Source organism: Hypanus sabinus, chromosome 3, assembly GCF_030144855.1.
Source record: "Hypanus sabinus isolate sHypSab1 chromosome 3, sHypSab1.hap1, whole genome shotgun sequence".
In the NCBI taxonomy this organism is placed as follows: domain Eukaryota; kingdom Metazoa; phylum Chordata; class Chondrichthyes; order Myliobatiformes; family Dasyatidae; genus Hypanus; species Hypanus sabinus.
The window spans coordinates 151,385,839-151,404,160 of NC_082708.1; the positions used below are offsets into that span (position 1 = coordinate 151,385,839).

Sequence of the window (18,322 nt, forward strand, 5' to 3'; positions counted from 1 at the left end):
AAGGATCTAATGCTTAGGCTTTATAAGGCACTGTTGAGGCCTCACTTGGAGTATTGTCAGTAGTTTTGGGCCCTTTATCTAAGAAAGGATGTGCTGACATCGGAGAGATTTTAAAGGAGGTTCACAAAAGTAATTCTAGGAACAAAAGCCTTGTCATATGAGAAGAGTTTGATGGCTCTGGACCTGTACTTACTAGAATTGAGAAGAATGATAGTGGATTGCAATGAAATCTATCGAATGTTGAAAGGCCTAGATAGAGTGGATGTGAAGAGTATGTTTCTATAGTGGGGGAGTCTAGTATCAGAGGGCACAACCTCAGAATAGAGGGACATCCATTTAGAATGGAGATTAGGTGGAATTTCTTTAGCCAGAAAGTGGTGAATCTGTAGAATTTGTTTCCACAGGCAGAGGCCAGACCATTGGGATTATTTAAGGCAGAGGCTAATAGATTCTTGAAAAATCAGCGCATGAAAGGTTACAGGGAAAAGTGAGGAAATGAGTTGAGGTTAATGAGTCAGCCATGATGGAAAGGTGGAGCAGACTCGACGGCAGAAAGGCATAATTCTGTTCCTGTATCATATGGTCTTATGATCTAACATTTTAGCATTTTCTCAGTAATGAATGGGGATGTCTGCCCATATTGTGTGGAAGCAAGACTACAGGTAAGACTATTCACCATTTAACAACAAAACTTTAAAAATACAAAGCCAATACACTTCACCTTTTAATTAACAATTTTCATGCAGCAAAAGGTATTTTGAACTTACTAAAATCTGCTATGTAAAACTATTTGAACTTTAAATATCATGAACTCTTTAATAATTTTGCCTCTTGAGCAAGCAAGTATTCTCTACATAGAATTTTCACTTAGAATTTTCTTTCTACACCATAGAACAATATTTACATTTAATTCCTGCACCTGCCAAAGACATACACTTTATCATGAAATTGATGTCCAAATATTAATCCTTTTGCAGCAAAAAAGGACATCTAATCTTTCATCATGGAAACTTAACTATTGTTGTTAAAATATTACGCAAATTGGTATGTTTCCAGTTGCCATAGGTCATGTTTTTTGTGTAACTAGGCCTTGGGTTAGCGTGATCTCTCTTGTATTAGTGAAAACAGATACGTATTTTCCTAAAGTGAAATTGTCAATTCCTGGGGAGTATATTTTTTGTCTGTAACATTTTACTTATTTTGATGGCATAGTGAAACATTAGCAAAGAAATTTTGTTCAGCCAAATATTGTTAACTGTATTGAGAGATTCTCTACAATATCAAAAGTGATATTGTTTAAAGGGGAAGAAAAAACTTGCTGCTCGGGATTGTATGTCATGTCATAGATGGGATAAAGTACAAGAGAAGATAATTACAGCGAGATAGAAACCTAACATGATTCAATCAACAGTGCAGATGACAATGGGTGTTGATAGAAATGCCCTGGAATTTCATATCATAATCAGATTAGACTAGTGAGTTTGAATGTATTGACTATACTGGTAGATGTATGACAGGAAAGGAAATAGAGGATTCAAGTCGTCAGATGCCTCATTCAACCGAAACAGGACTTTTAATGCTGCCGTGGATTCTATTCCATGAATGGATGCTGTAGCTATATGCTAAGACCACTGGCTATAAAGTGTAGTGTTCATTGGTTATGTCATGGTTTGATTTACATACTGTCTGACTGTAAATTATATTGTATTGTAAAGACATTACTTGAACACCGAATTCCTTTTGCACTTTGTACTTATACTGTATATTTCTCAAACAGAGCAGACTGAATCATTTTAAAATCTATGAATACCCTCCAGGATGTTTGAAAACATGTAGAAAGCCTAATGGATCATTTCAACACTTTTGAACTTGTCTTCTTTCAGTTGATATACTGGTGACCAAATAATGTGAGATGGTCTTCTGGACAGGGATATAGTACTTAGCTTTAGTGAATAGTTCAATCACTCTATGGCTAATTTTAAACTAATGTGCAGCTAAAAGCCACATATCATGGATGTGAAGTGGCAGAAGTAAATAGCTTTGATCTCTTAGTTTAGAACTTAAAATAAAAGAGCACAGGAGCAAACCCTTCAGCCCACGATGTTGGTAATTAAATGCTGAACTAAACTAATCCCATTGTGCCAACACAATGCCCTTATACCTCCATTCTCTGCACGTCTTGTGATGAGAAGGCTGCAAGCCAATGTTCGACTCTATTTCACCAATTAAAATTCCATTCTTCACCAATTAAAGCACTATTGCTGGGGGATTGCTGTGCTTCTGGAGAGGGGAGACTGCCTTTTTATTGGTGGTGAGATCACTCTGCTATGGAGAAGGGAGATTGCCTTTTTATCGCTGATGAGATCACTCTGTTACAGAGAGGGAGAATGTAGCCCAAGTTTTCTGCGTTTTGGATGTGGACTTGGACTGTGGACCTTTTTTTCAGTCTTTTGGTTTTTTTTTTGTGTTCTCTATTCTTTGCCCAATCTTTCTTGTTATTTTGTGTGCAGGGTTGGGGGATTTGTGGTCCAATGTGCCTGTTCCATTTTTGTTCATTTTTCTGTGGGAGGAGGAGGGATTTAGGGTTGATGATTGTACTGCTGTTCTTTTCTTTCTTGGTTTCCTGACTATCTTTCATAATAAATAAACATTCAAATCTTTGAAGTTCCACCATAATCTCATTTTATCCTCCCCGCATTCCTAACAAGAAGAAGGTGGACAACCTTGTATTGATTATCTGGAGCATTGGATGCTGATGGCACACTTGATTGAGATTTATATAAATTTGACAGGCATAGATTGGGTAGAGATTTAGAATTTTTACCCAGAATAAATACTAGTGAGTATGCATTTAAGGTTGGGGGGGGAGGGGGAATGGAGTTTAAAGGAAATGTGCAGGGTAGGTTTTTCTACACAGAGAGAAGTGGGTGCCTGGAATACACTGCCAGAGCTGGTGGTGGAAACAGACACAATAGTGGCATACAAGAAGCATTTAGACAGTCCCATGAACACTCAGGGAATGGAAGGATGTGGACAATGTCCTGTACATGTGGGCGGGATTGGTTTAATTTGACATTGTGATTGGTAGAGACATCTTGGTGTTTGACAAGGTCCCATTGGTAGGCTCATCCAGAAGATCAAGCTACATGGGATCCAAGGTGACTTAGCCACTTGAATTCAAAGTTGTCTTGTCCATAGAAGACAGGGTAGTAGTCAATAGGGCTCCATCTGGTTCGAGATCCATGATTAGTGCTGTTCCACAGGGATCTGCACTGGGACTCCTGCAGTTTGTGATATATATAAATTGCTTGGACAGAAATGTGGATGGGTCATTTGCAGATATTACAATAATTGGTGGCATTGTGGATAGTGCAGAAGATTGCCAAAAGATACAACAGGATTTAGATCTGTTGAAGATATCTGTGGAGAAATGGCAAGTGACATTAATCCAGCCAGTTGTGAGGTGCTTCATGTTGGGAAATCAAATGTAAAAGGACAGCACAGTTAATAGCAAAACAGTTATCAGTGTTGATGTGCAGAGAGGATCCTTGGATCCAAATCCATAGTTTGCTGAATGTGGCTACACAGGTTGATAGGGTGGTAGAAAGGTGTGTGGCATGCTTGTCTTTATTTGTTATATGGCATTCAAGAGTCAGGAAGTTAAGTTGTAGCTTAATACAACTAGATAGGCTGCATCTGGAGTATTGCACTTGTTTTTCATCGCTCCATGACAAAAAGGATCTAGAGCCTGTGAAGAGGTGCAGAAGGGTTTACTGCCTGATTCGTGGGCATGTGTTATAAGGAGAGTTTGGACAAACTAGATTTGTGTTCTTTTGAGCAGCAGATGCTGAGAGATGACCTAACAGAAGTTTATAAAAATTTGAGGGGCATAATTGAGTAACAACAGGTATCTTTTTCCCAAGGTTGAAATGGCTAATAATAGAGGTCAACCATTTAAGGAAGAAGGGGGAAATTCCTAGGAGATGTGTAGGGCAAGACGTTTGCACAGAGTGTACCTGGAATGCACTGCCAAGGGTAGTCGTGTAGGTAAAGTTAATAGAGATGCTTAAAAGGTTCTTAGATAACCACATGAATGTGCAGAGAATGGAATGATATGGATATTGTGTAGGCAGAAGTGAGTCATTTAATCAGGTGTTTAATTAGTTCAGCAGAACATCGTTGGTTGAATGGACTGTTCTACATGAACATTTGCCCATTTACAAGTACAATGAGCTTTGATGCTTGTTTATACCCCTATGATAAAGTCTGCTTTTGTTTGACTTCTGTCTGTTAACAGTTTTTCAGTAGTCAAATTGCAAATCCATAAGTTTGACATTGGAAAATAACACAAGAAGCCATTTTTTTGTATGTTAAATGGGAAGCGTGCTCCTGCACATCAGACTGTCAGGCTTTTGCCAGTCATCATACCTACACTCCCCCCAATCATGTCCTCTCCACTCACTCTCTCATTAACAGTATGTGAGCTCTATGATCCCTGTGATTTAGGGAGCAATGATCTCTTTGGGGCTCTGCCTGTTCATTTGCTACTATCCAGTCTTGTGCAGATATCCTGGCTGTACTCATGGACTGAGTAACCTGCCATGTGGGTTTCAATAAAATGAAGGCCAATTTACACTGATATCAGCTTTTCTTAACTGTTCACCAGCAGCTGAGTGTATATTTTTTAAAATACATTGAATATGTAACTGAACAAGAATAAGTCAGTTCTCTCCTCTCTCTCCCCCTCCCACCCTCTCTCACTCCACCCTCTCTCTCTCCCACCTCTCTCCCCCCTCTCTCTCCCCCTCCCCATCTCTCTCCCTCTCCCACTCTCCCTCTCTCTCCTCTCCGCCCCCCGCCTCTCTCCCCTCCTTCCCCCTCTCTCAATAAAGAGTTTCCCGCCCAACATTTCCTTCAGATTTGGTGGCTTATGTTGATCTTACTCTTGAACTCTTTTCTTCCATCAATGCTACATCATCTTTATGAAATAAATGGGGGTAAGAATGATTCCTTAAATTGGTAAAGTTTATCCCAAATAGTTAAATTGCTTCCTGTTTATGGAAGAATTTTCTATTATTTGTTCCACTTTCTTCCCTGGTTTGAGATTTTTATAAGTTGTTGTTACCTGAGAAAGCAGATAGGTCTTCCAGTGTAGCACTGGTGATGTTATGGTCCCATCCTCTGAAACACTTTAATTGCTGATGCTGAGAAAATTTGAGCAGGAGCAGGCATTTATCACTTTGAGCCTCAAAAAGATTGTACACACTCTGTACCCTAACTTCTTTCTGCAAATATCAGTAAGCGTCAGACTGACATTAGCAATTGACTGAGCATCAATTATTATTTGTGAAAGAGAGTTCCAAATTTCTCCTGTTCTGAGTGTTTCTTGGCCTAATTCCTAAACACTAGTCTCTAACTTTTTGCAATGTGTCCATTCCCCCAGTCTTGTGTCACAGCTTTTGGAATATTTTTAGCACATTTTCTTGAACTACTGATTACACTTGTAGTTTCCTCTGTAAAAATCCTTTTGTTCCAGTCTGTGAAACTGATATATCAAGTCTGCAGTTTACCCTGACACTTTGCTCAAAGCCTAAAATGTCTTGCATTGTCAAACACTGTACTCTGTGCATGAGGTGCTTAACAAAACCCCCATGTTCTTTTTAAAGTAAGTCTCAAATATTTCATAGGAATATTTGAATATAGCTGGTGGTCTACTGTGCACTCCTTCTCTCAAACTGCAGAACTATAACCAGACTTCCAAGGATTGCTAGTGAATCTGCATTTGGGGAAACTGGAGTAATTTTATTTCTATTTATTTTTATATTTTCAGGAAGGTTTGTAACTAAAAAATGCCTCCATACTCTTACATCTTCATGAACCTTATGTAACCTTTGGTAAAACCACTCCATCAGAATAGGTTTATTGTCACTGACATGACGTGAAATTTGTTTTGGCATAGCAGTACAGTGTATTGTTGGGATCCAGCTGTCTGAGCTGTTGAGAGCAAACACTGTCAAGCGGCAATTTAAAAGAAGTCGGCTTTCTTCCAAGTTGTCCTTCCACGTCCATGTAGCTTGCAAGGATAGAAAGTCCTTTCCATGTGGAGTCACTGGGATATCTTTGCTTTGCCGGCACAACTATCTTAGGTTACTACTTACTGTCGATGATCAGGATACCTTATAGAACAGCTACTTACATAAGTGTTCAAACCAATCCAATCTTTTTTTTACTTGGATTATGAATAATATCTGAGTCCAAAAACAGGGGAAACAAAACATTATCCTAGATGAGAAAATCCATGTATCTATAGGAAGTAGCACTGTCGATGTTTCGGGCCGAGACCCTTCGGCCCGAAATGTCGACAGTGCTTCTCCCTATAGATGCTGCCTGGCCTCCTGCTTTCCACCAGCATTTTGTGTGTGTTGCTTGAATTTCCAGCATCTGCAGATTTCCTCATGTTTGCCTTTTAAATATCCATGTATATTTGCACCTAAAGTTGGAATAGCCAAATATGAGAGGGCACAGCTTAAGGTGTGAGATGGGAAAAGCTTAAAGCAGATGTATAATGCAAGTTTTTTTTACACAGAATGTGATAGGTCCCTGCAACATGCTGCAAACCAGGGGAAGTGGTGGAAGTAGATACAATAGCAACAGTTATAAGCTATTTAGATGGACACGTGAACAGACAAGGAATGGAGGGATATGGACCATGTGCAGACAGATGGTATTAATTTAAGTTTCGTTTGGCATCACGGTCAACACAAGTATTGGGACCTGTTCCTGTGCTGTCCTACATTCTATTCATCTAATTTTAATATATGATGTATTGTCATAAAATTTCAAGAGGAGTTTTGAAGTGGGTGAATTTCAGTCCTGTGAAGAGCTAGGCAAATTACTGTTGTGCACAGAATTGTGCCTCTTTCACATCCAACAAAATTAACAAGGGTTCTCTGACATAATTGCAATCCCATTCCGATATGGATAAAAGATTACAAGCATTGCTATTTAAGGATAAATTAAATCAAAGGAAGTCGGTCCTTTCTAGCTTACGTGGTGCTAAGAGCAAATTATAAACCTCAATTATATTTTCTTAAAAACAGTAATGCTTCATTTAATCATATTGAGTCAAGAAAATGCCTTAAAGCATTCCACTTAGGATTTCCTACATCTGCAGCTTCTCTTGTGATTCCACTCACCAAATTGCTTTTTTAAGTGCAGTGACCTTTTATGTAGGCACATGTGTCAGTCATACACTGCCTGCAGACACCCACACACAGACATAGGTGGATTATTTCAGGTAACATACAAAGAGATTAATAATTATCAGTTCAACAAGAAACAATTGAGAATAGATTGACAGGAGTCTTTGACACCAATGAGTTAACCCACAATTAGTCTGTTCTTGGTGGTATTGATTGAGTGAAAAATAGTATTTAGAACTCCCTGATTCTCTCTGTATTGTGCCATGGGAGATTTTAACTGCATCGGAATTGGTAGGTAAAGTCCTGTCTAAACAACAGACTGATTTTTTTTTCCCAATTTGTGTTCTGTCTAGATATTTTTATATAATTCATGTTTTTCTTGTGATTTTGGTTAAATGATGTTATGCCGCTGTAATGCTGCTGCAGGTATTTGTTCACTGCATCTCTGCAGATGACAATAAACTTGTCTTTGACTTTAACATTTTGTCTACAGGATGGTATAGTCAATGACTTATCACTTACTCAGTCCCCGATCACAGCAATAGATTGGATTTTGTGGTTCAATAGCATTTGAATCCAGTGTTAGGGAGCTACTAATGAGCCTCATTGCAATACCCACAACTGCTGACCATGTCAGGTCTGGGTTAAAGATCTGCGCTCACCATGACCATTGACAGTACAACAAAATGTCAGGTAACTAAGTAACAGGTAATTAACCTGGCCACTTCAGGAAGTGAACCTGAGGAAAATAGTGGAACTCTTGAAGAAAGTGAAAAGGCAATTGAGTACAATCACGTAGTCATTTTACCAGTTGTAGCCTGACCCAGTGGTGAGGGAAGAAGACAATCCCCCTACTTACAGCTCCTGCAATGTAGTTGATCCCATGTACATCAACTTTCATCTTTCCTTTGGATAACTCTGAGAATGGGAACACTGATTATAAGAGCAAAGTAGTATCTCCCTTTTAACTGCAAAGAAATGGATTTTCATTCTGGAGTTACGTGTGAATACACTGTGAAAGAAAACTGACAGCTTTTAAATTTCCTTTGAGCAGTATTTGCCGTCAAGATCAAGTTTTTGTCACATGCACAAGTACAGTGAAGTGCAGGTACAATGAAAAATCGTGCTTGTTGCAGCATTACAGTCACATCGGTACCAACAGCTCACAGGGCATAAATGAAACAACAGTGAAGAAAAAAAACACTGCAACACAAGAGATTAATACAAAAAAAATCAGAAACAAGACGATGGTAGTCGAGAAGGTGATCTATAGCATTCCATCACTGAAGTAGGATTAAGATTGTGCAGGTAAGTTCCAGGAACCTGATGCTTGTAGGCAAGAAGCTGTTCCTGAACCTGGAGCACAAATCCAATTATTTAATCTATTGGTTCCCAACTTTGGTTGAAACACCCCGCTCTGGCAATGGGCACAAAGATGACACAGAATTTGTGAGATTTTCATATAATTAAGATCATTTAGTAGGAACTGTAAATAAAAAAAATAACCATGCCAGCAGAACCAGTAAGTTCACAGGACAACACCAACTCTTTGAAACAAATAATATCAAATACACAGGTAGAGTGATGAGTGGGTGAAGAAGATGCATATTTTAGTGAGTGTGAATAACTGTTGGCAGCTTTCAAATTAATCAGTCAATCTTCAGTGTGGTTTATGTGGATTTACCTAATGGCACCTTGCTTTGTTTTGCTTTTTTTCCAGCTTTATGCAATTCCCTGGTTCCTCACAATGTTTACACGTGAGTAATAATTTGACTGACTTCAGTAAAACATTAATAAAAGCAGTTGTGTTCATTGAATAAAGTACAAAGAACTTTATTTGTGGATGTCAAAACCAAGCCACAATTTGGACAGCTGTTAATGAGATTCACAACGTGGGCTATTTGCACTAGTTTTGATTGAAATGGTTGCATCAAAAATATTGTAATATTTCACAATGTTTGACTAGAAATCTCCATTGCCCCTGAACCTGTGTGTCGATGCCTGTTTTCTGGGTTTGCATTGATGATGTCCAGTTCAGTTGGTGAAGGTGAATCAATGATCTCAATTGAGACCCATAATTTTCAGTTGAGGAAATCAAAGCAAAATCCAACAGCCAGTTAGCAGATATACTTACCTACCAAATTTTCTGTATTAAAGTCTAGCTAACAGAAAAATAACCTCAAAAGTTTCAGAACAGATGTTAATTTTCTGTTACTCAGATCTACTTTGCTTATTGAAACTTACCATATGGGCACAACAATTAGTCTTGTGCTTTTCATAAATGATTACATGATTTATTTCCCTATTGTTATGTTCAACTTTATGAATATTTTTACAGATGTGTTTCCTTTGCACAAGATCTTTCACCTTTGGGACACGTTACTCCTTGGCAATTCTTCATTCCCATTTTGTATAGGGGTGGCTATTCTGCAGCAGTTACGAGACAGGCTACTGGCCAATGGATTCAATGAATGCATTTTACTGTTTTCAGACCTACCAGGTGAGGATCTGAATGAACTGCTGAAGATCTGGTAAATTGTATCATTGTATGGTAATCTTATAATACAATATCAGAGGGCAGATACATGAATATATTGTCAGTTATTTGGTCCTGTTGTGTTTCATCAAGCATACTGCACATTTTAAAAATGGCAGGTGCCCTAAAAGTATGTTGATTTGCATTGTCTGTGCACATACTTTGCGGATTGCATAATTGAATTTTCCATGCTGAACCTAAAATTGTGTTTCATTTCAGATATATTATTACAATGGGTATTAAGAAAAAAAGTTTTAAAAGCTGTTTTTAACTTTACTGTTGTGCTTTATCTGTTTGTTTAGAACATGTGCAAACTATTTCTCCTAGTGGACATAAACTAGGGGGAGTCAATGGTCCTGAATGTTTTGGAATTGCATATTAGGTCTGCATTTAACTGGAGTAGAAATTTAAATTAATAATGTGGTTCTTGGAGTTCACTTCAACCTGGATAGCAAGCAATCTCTCATTTGCAGAAATCTGTCACAATTTGTCAAGCCTTGCTTCTGGTCTTGCTGCCTTGCAAAAATCCAAGCTTGAATGATTGTGTTCACAAATATTCAAAAATGTTTTAAAAACTGAGAGAGAATAATTATTTCAAAATGAAAACAAAACTTTTTTTTAAAAGCAAAAGTGAAGGAAAAATCTTCCAAAAATGAAAATGTATTTAATTAAATTAACACAAAAAATGGCAATTACCTGATAGTTACCATATTTTCCTCACAGTTATTCCAAAAGATAGAAATGGTTTGATTGTTGGATCTGAAGGAAGCCTCAGTTTAATATGTTATCTGATAATTGCAGTGAAAGACAGACCTGTTCAGGTACTGTATTGGAATTTGAATCTAAAGCCATCTGACTCAGAAGCAAGCCAATAATGTCCAAAACTTCATTATCTAATACTAACTCATGTTTACTATTAAGAACCCATAGTCGTATCATTCTCAGAGTTGTCAGACTAAATGACCTGTAGGGCAGAAATGATGCTATCAGCACAAAACACCCTAATCCTTCCTCAAGGCAACTGTGAAGTGCAGCTGCGTAGACAGATTCTGGTTACTCTTAACGACAAGTGAAGAAAAGCCTGTAAGATTACGGATGAACCAGAGGAAGAAGAGTCATCCTTCAGAGTCAGTTTTATGAACTTCTGCAATTTTATTTAGCACCTCCCAATTATTACACTGGCCTCCAGGCAACATCATGGTAGTCAGTTAAAGCACTTACGTGATTGCCTAGCTCTTATCTTTCCGAACTGTTGATAGGGATCAGTGCTTCCTCTGATAACTGCACCACCCAGGGTGAAGTGGAACTACATTATTGAGGAAGATCCCACACTCCGCATTAAATCAGCTGACAACTAAGGGCACTGCAGTTGGTTTCGATGCCTGAGGACTATCGGAATAAACATAAATCTGTGAACACCAGACATTGATCTTTAGTGGAAAATTCTTGACTCACACAGGGTGGCCACTTGGATGAGGTCCCAGGGATCTCAGCCAGAAACATCAACTGTTCATTTCCCTCCTTAGATGCAGCCTTGCCTGAAGAGTTGTCCAGCACTTTGTGTTCATTGCTGTGTATTTCCAGCATCTATAGCTTCTCTTATGTGGAATAACCAATGAAGTGAGAAATGTGGAATTCTCCTAATCAAATAAAGCTAACAAACAATTTGTTCAGGAGATAGGGAGAAAATCCAGAAAGGGAGGAAAATCAGTGACAATGAACTTCCAAGTAATAAAGTAACCTTAGACTACTCAGTTGTGCTAATGAGGTAACAAAAATACCTAAACGTATTTAGAATGCTGTGGTCCTAAAGGTGAATTTGATTTGCAGTTCACTTTTTTCTTCCTGAGTCGACAGATAACTGTCATACTTTAGCTTTGCTATTCTAAAATGATTAGTAACATTTTAAGATGATCAATAACATTTTAAGACAGCCTTAAAATGTTCGGGAAATGTGTTTGCGCTTTGCGTTATTTGAAGGTGTGTGTGTAAGAAAACTCTTTGGAAGTATAGCGTTGTTTTGTTCTGCTTTATATCCTGAGTCTATGAATGAATCAGCAGTAAAGGAAACCTCACTTTTCCCCATTTCATGGGTTCTCTGGATGTGATCTACTTAGTCGAATCTATACATATACATTATCTTACTACTTCACGAAGCAACTTGCATGTAATTTTAATGTATTGAAACACAATGCAACACATTTATTTTAATTTTCTTTTGGATAAGGGGTTGGTTAGCACTGTACAAACAAGCTGGATGAACTCAGCAGGCCGAGACCCTGGAACGTTGACTGCTCATTTCAACAAATGCTGCCCAACCTGCTGAGTTCATCCAGCTCATTTCTACGTGTTGATTTGAGCACAGCATCTGCAGTGTATTTTGTGGTTAGCACTGTGCTGTCTATGTTAATTGTGACATAGAGGAAAGCACTGGAGCATCACTTGCAGTTCTTTCTAGTGTGGTTCCCATCATGGTGAGAAGACCCAACCAATTTACTGCGCACATGCCTGCTCCGTAAATCACATTTAGAGAATGTGCCCCTGGAGCAGAAATTCCTTTGCATGGTAATTCATGTCTCTTACTTATGGTTGCATGGCATAGACAGTTTTGTTTCAGTGCTTATCACTATTATGGCCTTACTGCTTCAAGGGATTTTAGAGCTGTGGTTTTTTGTTTGCCGGCAATAAGTTAGTTAGCTACTGTTTCTTTTATGAAACAATGTCTTGTGTAGCTGAATTGAATTGAATTGACTTTATTTCTTACATCCTTCACTTTCATGAGAAGTAAATATCTTTACATCTGTCTGAATGTGCAATGTGCAAATGAAAGCAATTTGTAATAAATAATATGTAGAGTAAAATATACAACAGAACAGTCAATATAGCTTAGAAATACAATTGTGTCAGTGTGAATTAATCTGTCTGATGACCTGTTTAAAAATAAACAGGTTAGGTGTCAGTTGATAGAATTGTACTAAAATGATGATTGTTTTATGTAGAACATGATTTTAATGACCACAGTCTTCAGGTGAAACATAAATAACAAGGGCATATCAATAATTATAATATTAAAAGACTGCAGGTGCTGGAAGTCCCAGGAAGAATAACGGGTTTCAAGCTGAAAAGTTATTTCTCTTTCCCTATCTTACCTGCCTTCTGTCCTGCAGTGTTTTTCCAGCATTTTTCATTTTCATTTCACATCATTAATTAGTTTTATGATTGTGAAGGAAGAATAGTATAGAATTGTCTGTACAACTTAGTTTTCTTTTTTCCCCCATCAGCGTATTGTAAACGTTCTCTTTTGCATTAGGGATGCAGGATTACATAAACCTCTGATGAACATTTGTTCCTGTCAGGAAATCTACAAGGGTCAAATAAGGATGATGTCCATTTGAGTTCAGTAAGTTCAGTGGTAACTGATGGGCCAAGGTAGGACCTGCTGACACCAGCTCAGTTGAGCCAAAGCATTTTATAACCAAAAAAGTACTTTGGAAATGTTATTCCTGTTCTAATATGGGAAATTAAGATTTAAAAATCAAGAATACTGAATTTAGTCAAGAAGGAATCATTTTGAAGGTTGAATGTTCTGATGGTGTTTATAGTTAAAATAAATGACCAAAATCTCAGTGTGAAGCAGCATGTGAGTGAAGGCAAGGTAAATGGTATTTGGTACAGGAAAGAAAATGGGTGAACTTTGGTTGACATGATTTAAGAAGCATAATAAATCAGAGACATCTGATTGCATAATGAATCAATGGGGAACATGGAGCTTTTGACATGGACCTAGTCAGTATGTGTGGCTTTGTTCTCCCCTATATTGAGATGGAGGAAAATGTAGGCAGTCCAATATTTAATGTTGGACAATGGATCTGGCCAAGGCAAAGAAATATTTTTGCAGTAAGATATAATTTTTCAAGTCATCCTTGATATCAAAGAACAGACTAAAAACACCTGATTTGTGCCTGCAGATGTTTTAACTTAACTTTTGCTGTTTATCCAGTCTTTTTGAAAAGAAAACATTATATTCCACCTTTCATATCTTAATGCCTACTTCGCAAGTAGTAATATAGTTTAACCGTTTAGTTTTTTGTCACAGCAGCAGGAAGCCATAAACTAACCTTGCTTGCTTAACAAACTTTAAGGGTCTCACGGTCAGGCCTTGCCATGTCAAATACTGCCAGCAGAATTTATGGAAGAGTGACTGCTAAAGCTTTTGCATATCCTTCCTCAGCACCCTTTCTCCTTTGAGGCACTCCATTCAATCCTGTCTGTCTGTTGGACGGTGCAGTAGCATAGCAGTTAGCACAATCGATTTACAGCATCAGAGATCACTGATTGAAGTTCAATTCCCACCACTGTCTGTAAGGGCTTTGTATGTTCTCCTTGTGACCATGAGGGAATCTCCCGTGTGCTCCAGTTTATTCTCACATTTGAAAGATATATGGTTAAGGTTAGGGATAATCAGCTGCAGGCATGCTTTGTTGGAGCCAGAATCAGGGCGACTCTTGCACATTGATTTGATGTAAATGACATATTTCAATATACATGTGACAAATAACATTGATCTTCTTCCACTGAGCACGATGTAGGTCAAAAGCCATAGATATTTTATATTCCCACATGTTGGGACCCTGATCCATGTTCTCCCTTCATATTCCAACGAGATTCAGGGCCTTGGTGAGTGGAAAGGGAGCACAGGTGAACCAGATGCCAAGTCATCAGCATTTTGGATTGAGCAGGTAGCAGATTATTAGGTTTTTACTCTACAGGTATTAATGTACTTCTACGGAGTAGCCACTGTTGGAGCGTTGAGGCACATGGCAGCCAGGCTGCACAAAGCTACACTGAACAGTGATCAATAGCCAGATAAACTCTTTCAGTTAGAGTTTGGAGGATATAATTTTATCAAGGCAGCTGCTAAGCAAAGCCGTGAGATCTTGTTCCGTCACCTGAGTTGGCAAACTCGATTTGTTTTCACAGTCCATTTGAAGTAAGATATTTCTAATAATTCACCAATATTCCAACAGTACCAAATCTCTGCAGTGAGCCTTGAACTCGCAGCCTTTTGAATTGGGCAAGGGTGTTACCAACAGAGCCAAGACTTCTACAAAGGCTCTTCACCAAATGCACATTATATTGTATGTTCATAAATTAAAATGTGCAAGACTGGCTGAATGAAATAAGCATTTTGGTCTTTAACATTAGATTAATGTTAAGTTTTCAGTTGAAGCAAGAGGCTGAGAGTGGAAGACAAGCATCCCGGAGGGAAGGTAGTTTTTCTTTTCTTTAACTGATTGGGGAAAAAGGCTAGATTGCGCAGGTGCGTGACATAGAGCGCCAAGGTTAAAAAGGGAGAGAAAAACTTACAACGGTCTTTTCAATCGAAGCAAGAGGCTGAGAGTGGAAGACTGAAGCATCGCAGTGGGAAGGTCGTTTTTCTTTTCTTTAACTGATCGGGGGTAAAGAGGCTAGACTGTGCTGGCGCTTGACGTAGCGCGCCAAGGTTTAAAAGAAAGACCACCATATGCAGCAGCCATCGTCGGAGTGGGACGGCTTTGGCTCAATCAGGCAGAGGCGAGAAACAGGCGGAGGCAAGGGTAGGTTCCGGTAAGTTTCTGTTTTTTTTTGTTCAGACTAGAGAATATGCCAGGCAGGATGTTGGAATGCTCCTCTTGCAGGATGTGGAAAGTCAGGGAGACCTCCGGTGTCCCTGACAATGATACCTACAAGAAGTGCATCCAGCTGCAGCTCCTAACAGACCGCATTAGGGAACTGGAGCAGGAGATGGATGACCTCAGAATCATTCGGGAGACTGAGCAGTTTATAGATAGTAGTTACACCTAAGGTACAGGGCCCAGGTAATTGGGTTACTGTCAGGCGAGGGAAGGGGAAAGGGTTCCCCTGTGGCTATTCCCCTCTAAAACAGGTATACCGATTTGGATACTGTTGGGGGGGGGGGGGGGATGGCTTACCTGGGACAAGCTGCGGCAGCCGGATCTCTGGCACTGAGTCTGGTTCTGCAGTGCAGAAGGGAGGGGGGAAGAAGAGGAGAGCGGTAGTGTTAGGAGACTCCATAGTCAGGGGTACAAACAGGAGATTCTGTGGTCGTGACAGAGACTCCCAGGTGGTTTGTTGCCTCCCGGGTTCCAGGGTCAGGGGTGTCTCTGATCGTGTGCACAGCATTCTGAAGTGGGAGGGTGATCAGCCAGATGTCGTGGTACACATCGGTACCAATGACATAGGTAGAAAGAGTCAGGAGGTCCTGAAGAGTCAGTACAGAGAGCTTGGTAGGAAGTTGAAAAACAGGACCTTGATGGTAGTAATCTCTGGATTGCTGCCTGTGCCATGTGCCAGTGAGGGTAAGAGTAGGATGCTCTGGCAGATGAACACGTGGCTGAGGAACTGGTGTAGGGGGCAGGGTTTCAGATTTCTAGATCATTAGGACCTCTTCTGGGGCAGGTGGAACCTGTACAAGAGAGACAGGTTACACCTGAACTACAAGGGGACCAATATACTTGCAGGGAGGTTTGCTAGTGTTATTGAGGAAGGTTTAAACTAGATATGCAGGGGGATGGGACCAGAGTGCCTGAGTAGATAGTGGAACGGGGGTAAAAATAAATGATGTTAGTAGTTCATGCAAAGTCACAAATAATTAGGTTGTGTGTGGTGGTAATAATCTTCTGAGGTGTGTATATTTCAATGTGAGGAGTATTCTGGGAATGGCAGACGAGCTGAGGGCCTGGATTGACACATGGAATTATGACATTATAGCCATTACTGAAACTTGGCTACAGGAGGGGCAGGACTGGCAGCTCAATATTTCAGGGTTCCGATGTTTCAGATGTGATAGAGGCAGAGGGATGAAAGGTGAGGGGGTGGCTTTGCTAGTCAGAGAAAATATTACAGCAGTGCTTCGGCAGGACAGTTTAGAGGGCTTGTCTACTGAGGCCACATGGGTGGAGCTGAGAAACAGGAAAGGTATGACAACATTAATATTATAGACCACCCAATAGCCAACGAGAATTGGAGGAGCAGATCTGCAGAGAGGTAACCAGACAACTGCAGGAGACAGAAAGTTGTGATTGTAGGGGATTTTAATTTTCCACACATTGATTGGGACTCCCATACTGTTAAAGGTCTAGATGGGTTAGAGTTTGTGAAATGTGTTCAAGGAAGTTTTCTAAATCAATATATAGATGTACCAACTAGGGAGGATGCAATATTAGATCTCCTGTTAGGAAACGAGTTAGGACAGGTGACGGAAGTATGTGTAGGGGAACGCTTTGGTTCCAGTGATCATAACGTCATTAGTTTCAACTTGATCATGGATAAAGATAGATCTGGTCCTTGGGTTGAAGTACTAAACTGGAAAAAGGCCAAATTTAAAGAAATGAGAAAGGATCTAAAAAGCGTAGATTGGGACAGGTTGTTCTCTGGCAAGGATGTGATTGGTAAGTGTGAGGCCTTCAAAGGAGAAATTTTGAGAGTGCAGAGTTTGGATGTTCCTGTCAGAGTTAAAGGTATAACGAATAAGAATAAGGAACCTTGGTTCTCGAGGGATATTGGAACTCTGATAAAGAAGAAGAGAGAGATGTGTAACATGTATAGGCAACAAGGAGGAAATAAGATGCTTGAGGAGTATAAAAAGAGTAAGAAAATACTTAAGAAAGAAATCAGGAGGACTAAAAGAAGACATGGGGTTGCATTGGCAGTCAGGGTGAAGGATAATCTTGAGAGCTTCTACAGATATGTTAAGAGCAAAAGGATAGTAAGGGATAAAATTGGTCCTCTTGAAGATCAGAGTGGTCGGCTATGTATGGAACCAAAAAAAATGGGAGAGATATTAAATGGGTTTTTTGCACCTGTATTTACTAAGGAAACGGGAATGGAGTCTATTTAAACAAGACAAACACGTAGGGAGGTCGTGGAACTTATACAGATTAAAGAGGAGGAGGTGCTTGCTGTTTTGAGGCAAATCAGAGTATATAAATCCCCAGGTCCTGACAGGGTATTCCCTCAGACCTTGAAGGAGACTGGTGTTGAAATTGCAGGGGCCCTGGCAGAAATATTTAAAATGTCGATATCCACGGGTTAGGTGCCAGAGGATTGGAGGATAGCTCATGTAGTTCCGTTGTTTAAAAAAGGCACAAAAAGTAAGCCGGGAAATTATAGGCTGATAAGTTTGACGTCGGTAGTAGGTAAATTATTGGAAGGACTACTAAGAGATAGGATCTACAAGTATTTGGATAGACAGGGACTTATTAGGAAAAGTCAGCATGGCTGGTAGGTCATGTTTAACCAATCTATTAGAGTTTTTCGAGGAAGTTACCAGGAAAGTGGATGAAGGGAAGGCAGTGGATGTTGTATACATGGACTTTAGTAAGGCCTTTGACAAGGTCCCACATGGGAGGTTAGTTAGGAAGTTTGAGTCACTAGGTATACATGGAGAGGTAGTAAATTGGATTAGACATTGGCTCAATGGAAGAAGCCAGAGAGTGTTAGTGGAGGATTGCAACTCTGAGTGGAGGCCTGTGACTAGTGGTGTGCCACAGGGATCAGTGCTGGGTCCATTGTTATTTGTCAT

General features: G+C 39.5%; 1 protein-coding gene across 2 annotated transcripts in view; it reads left to right on the forward strand.

The window, feature by feature from the left end:
- The window catches only part of tbck (TBC1 domain containing kinase), a 229,090-nt gene that overhangs the window by 128,978 nt on the left and 81,790 nt on the right, over nucleotides 1-18,322 (forward strand). For both annotated transcript variants that reach the window (XM_059965386.1, XM_059965385.1), the window contains exons 21-22: nucleotides 8,923-8,959; nucleotides 9,541-9,702. In XM_059965386.1, the coding sequence (XP_059821369.1) occupies nucleotides 8,923-8,959; nucleotides 9,541-9,702 (199 nt within the window). The remainder of the gene's footprint in view (nucleotides 1-8,922; nucleotides 8,960-9,540; nucleotides 9,703-18,322) is intronic.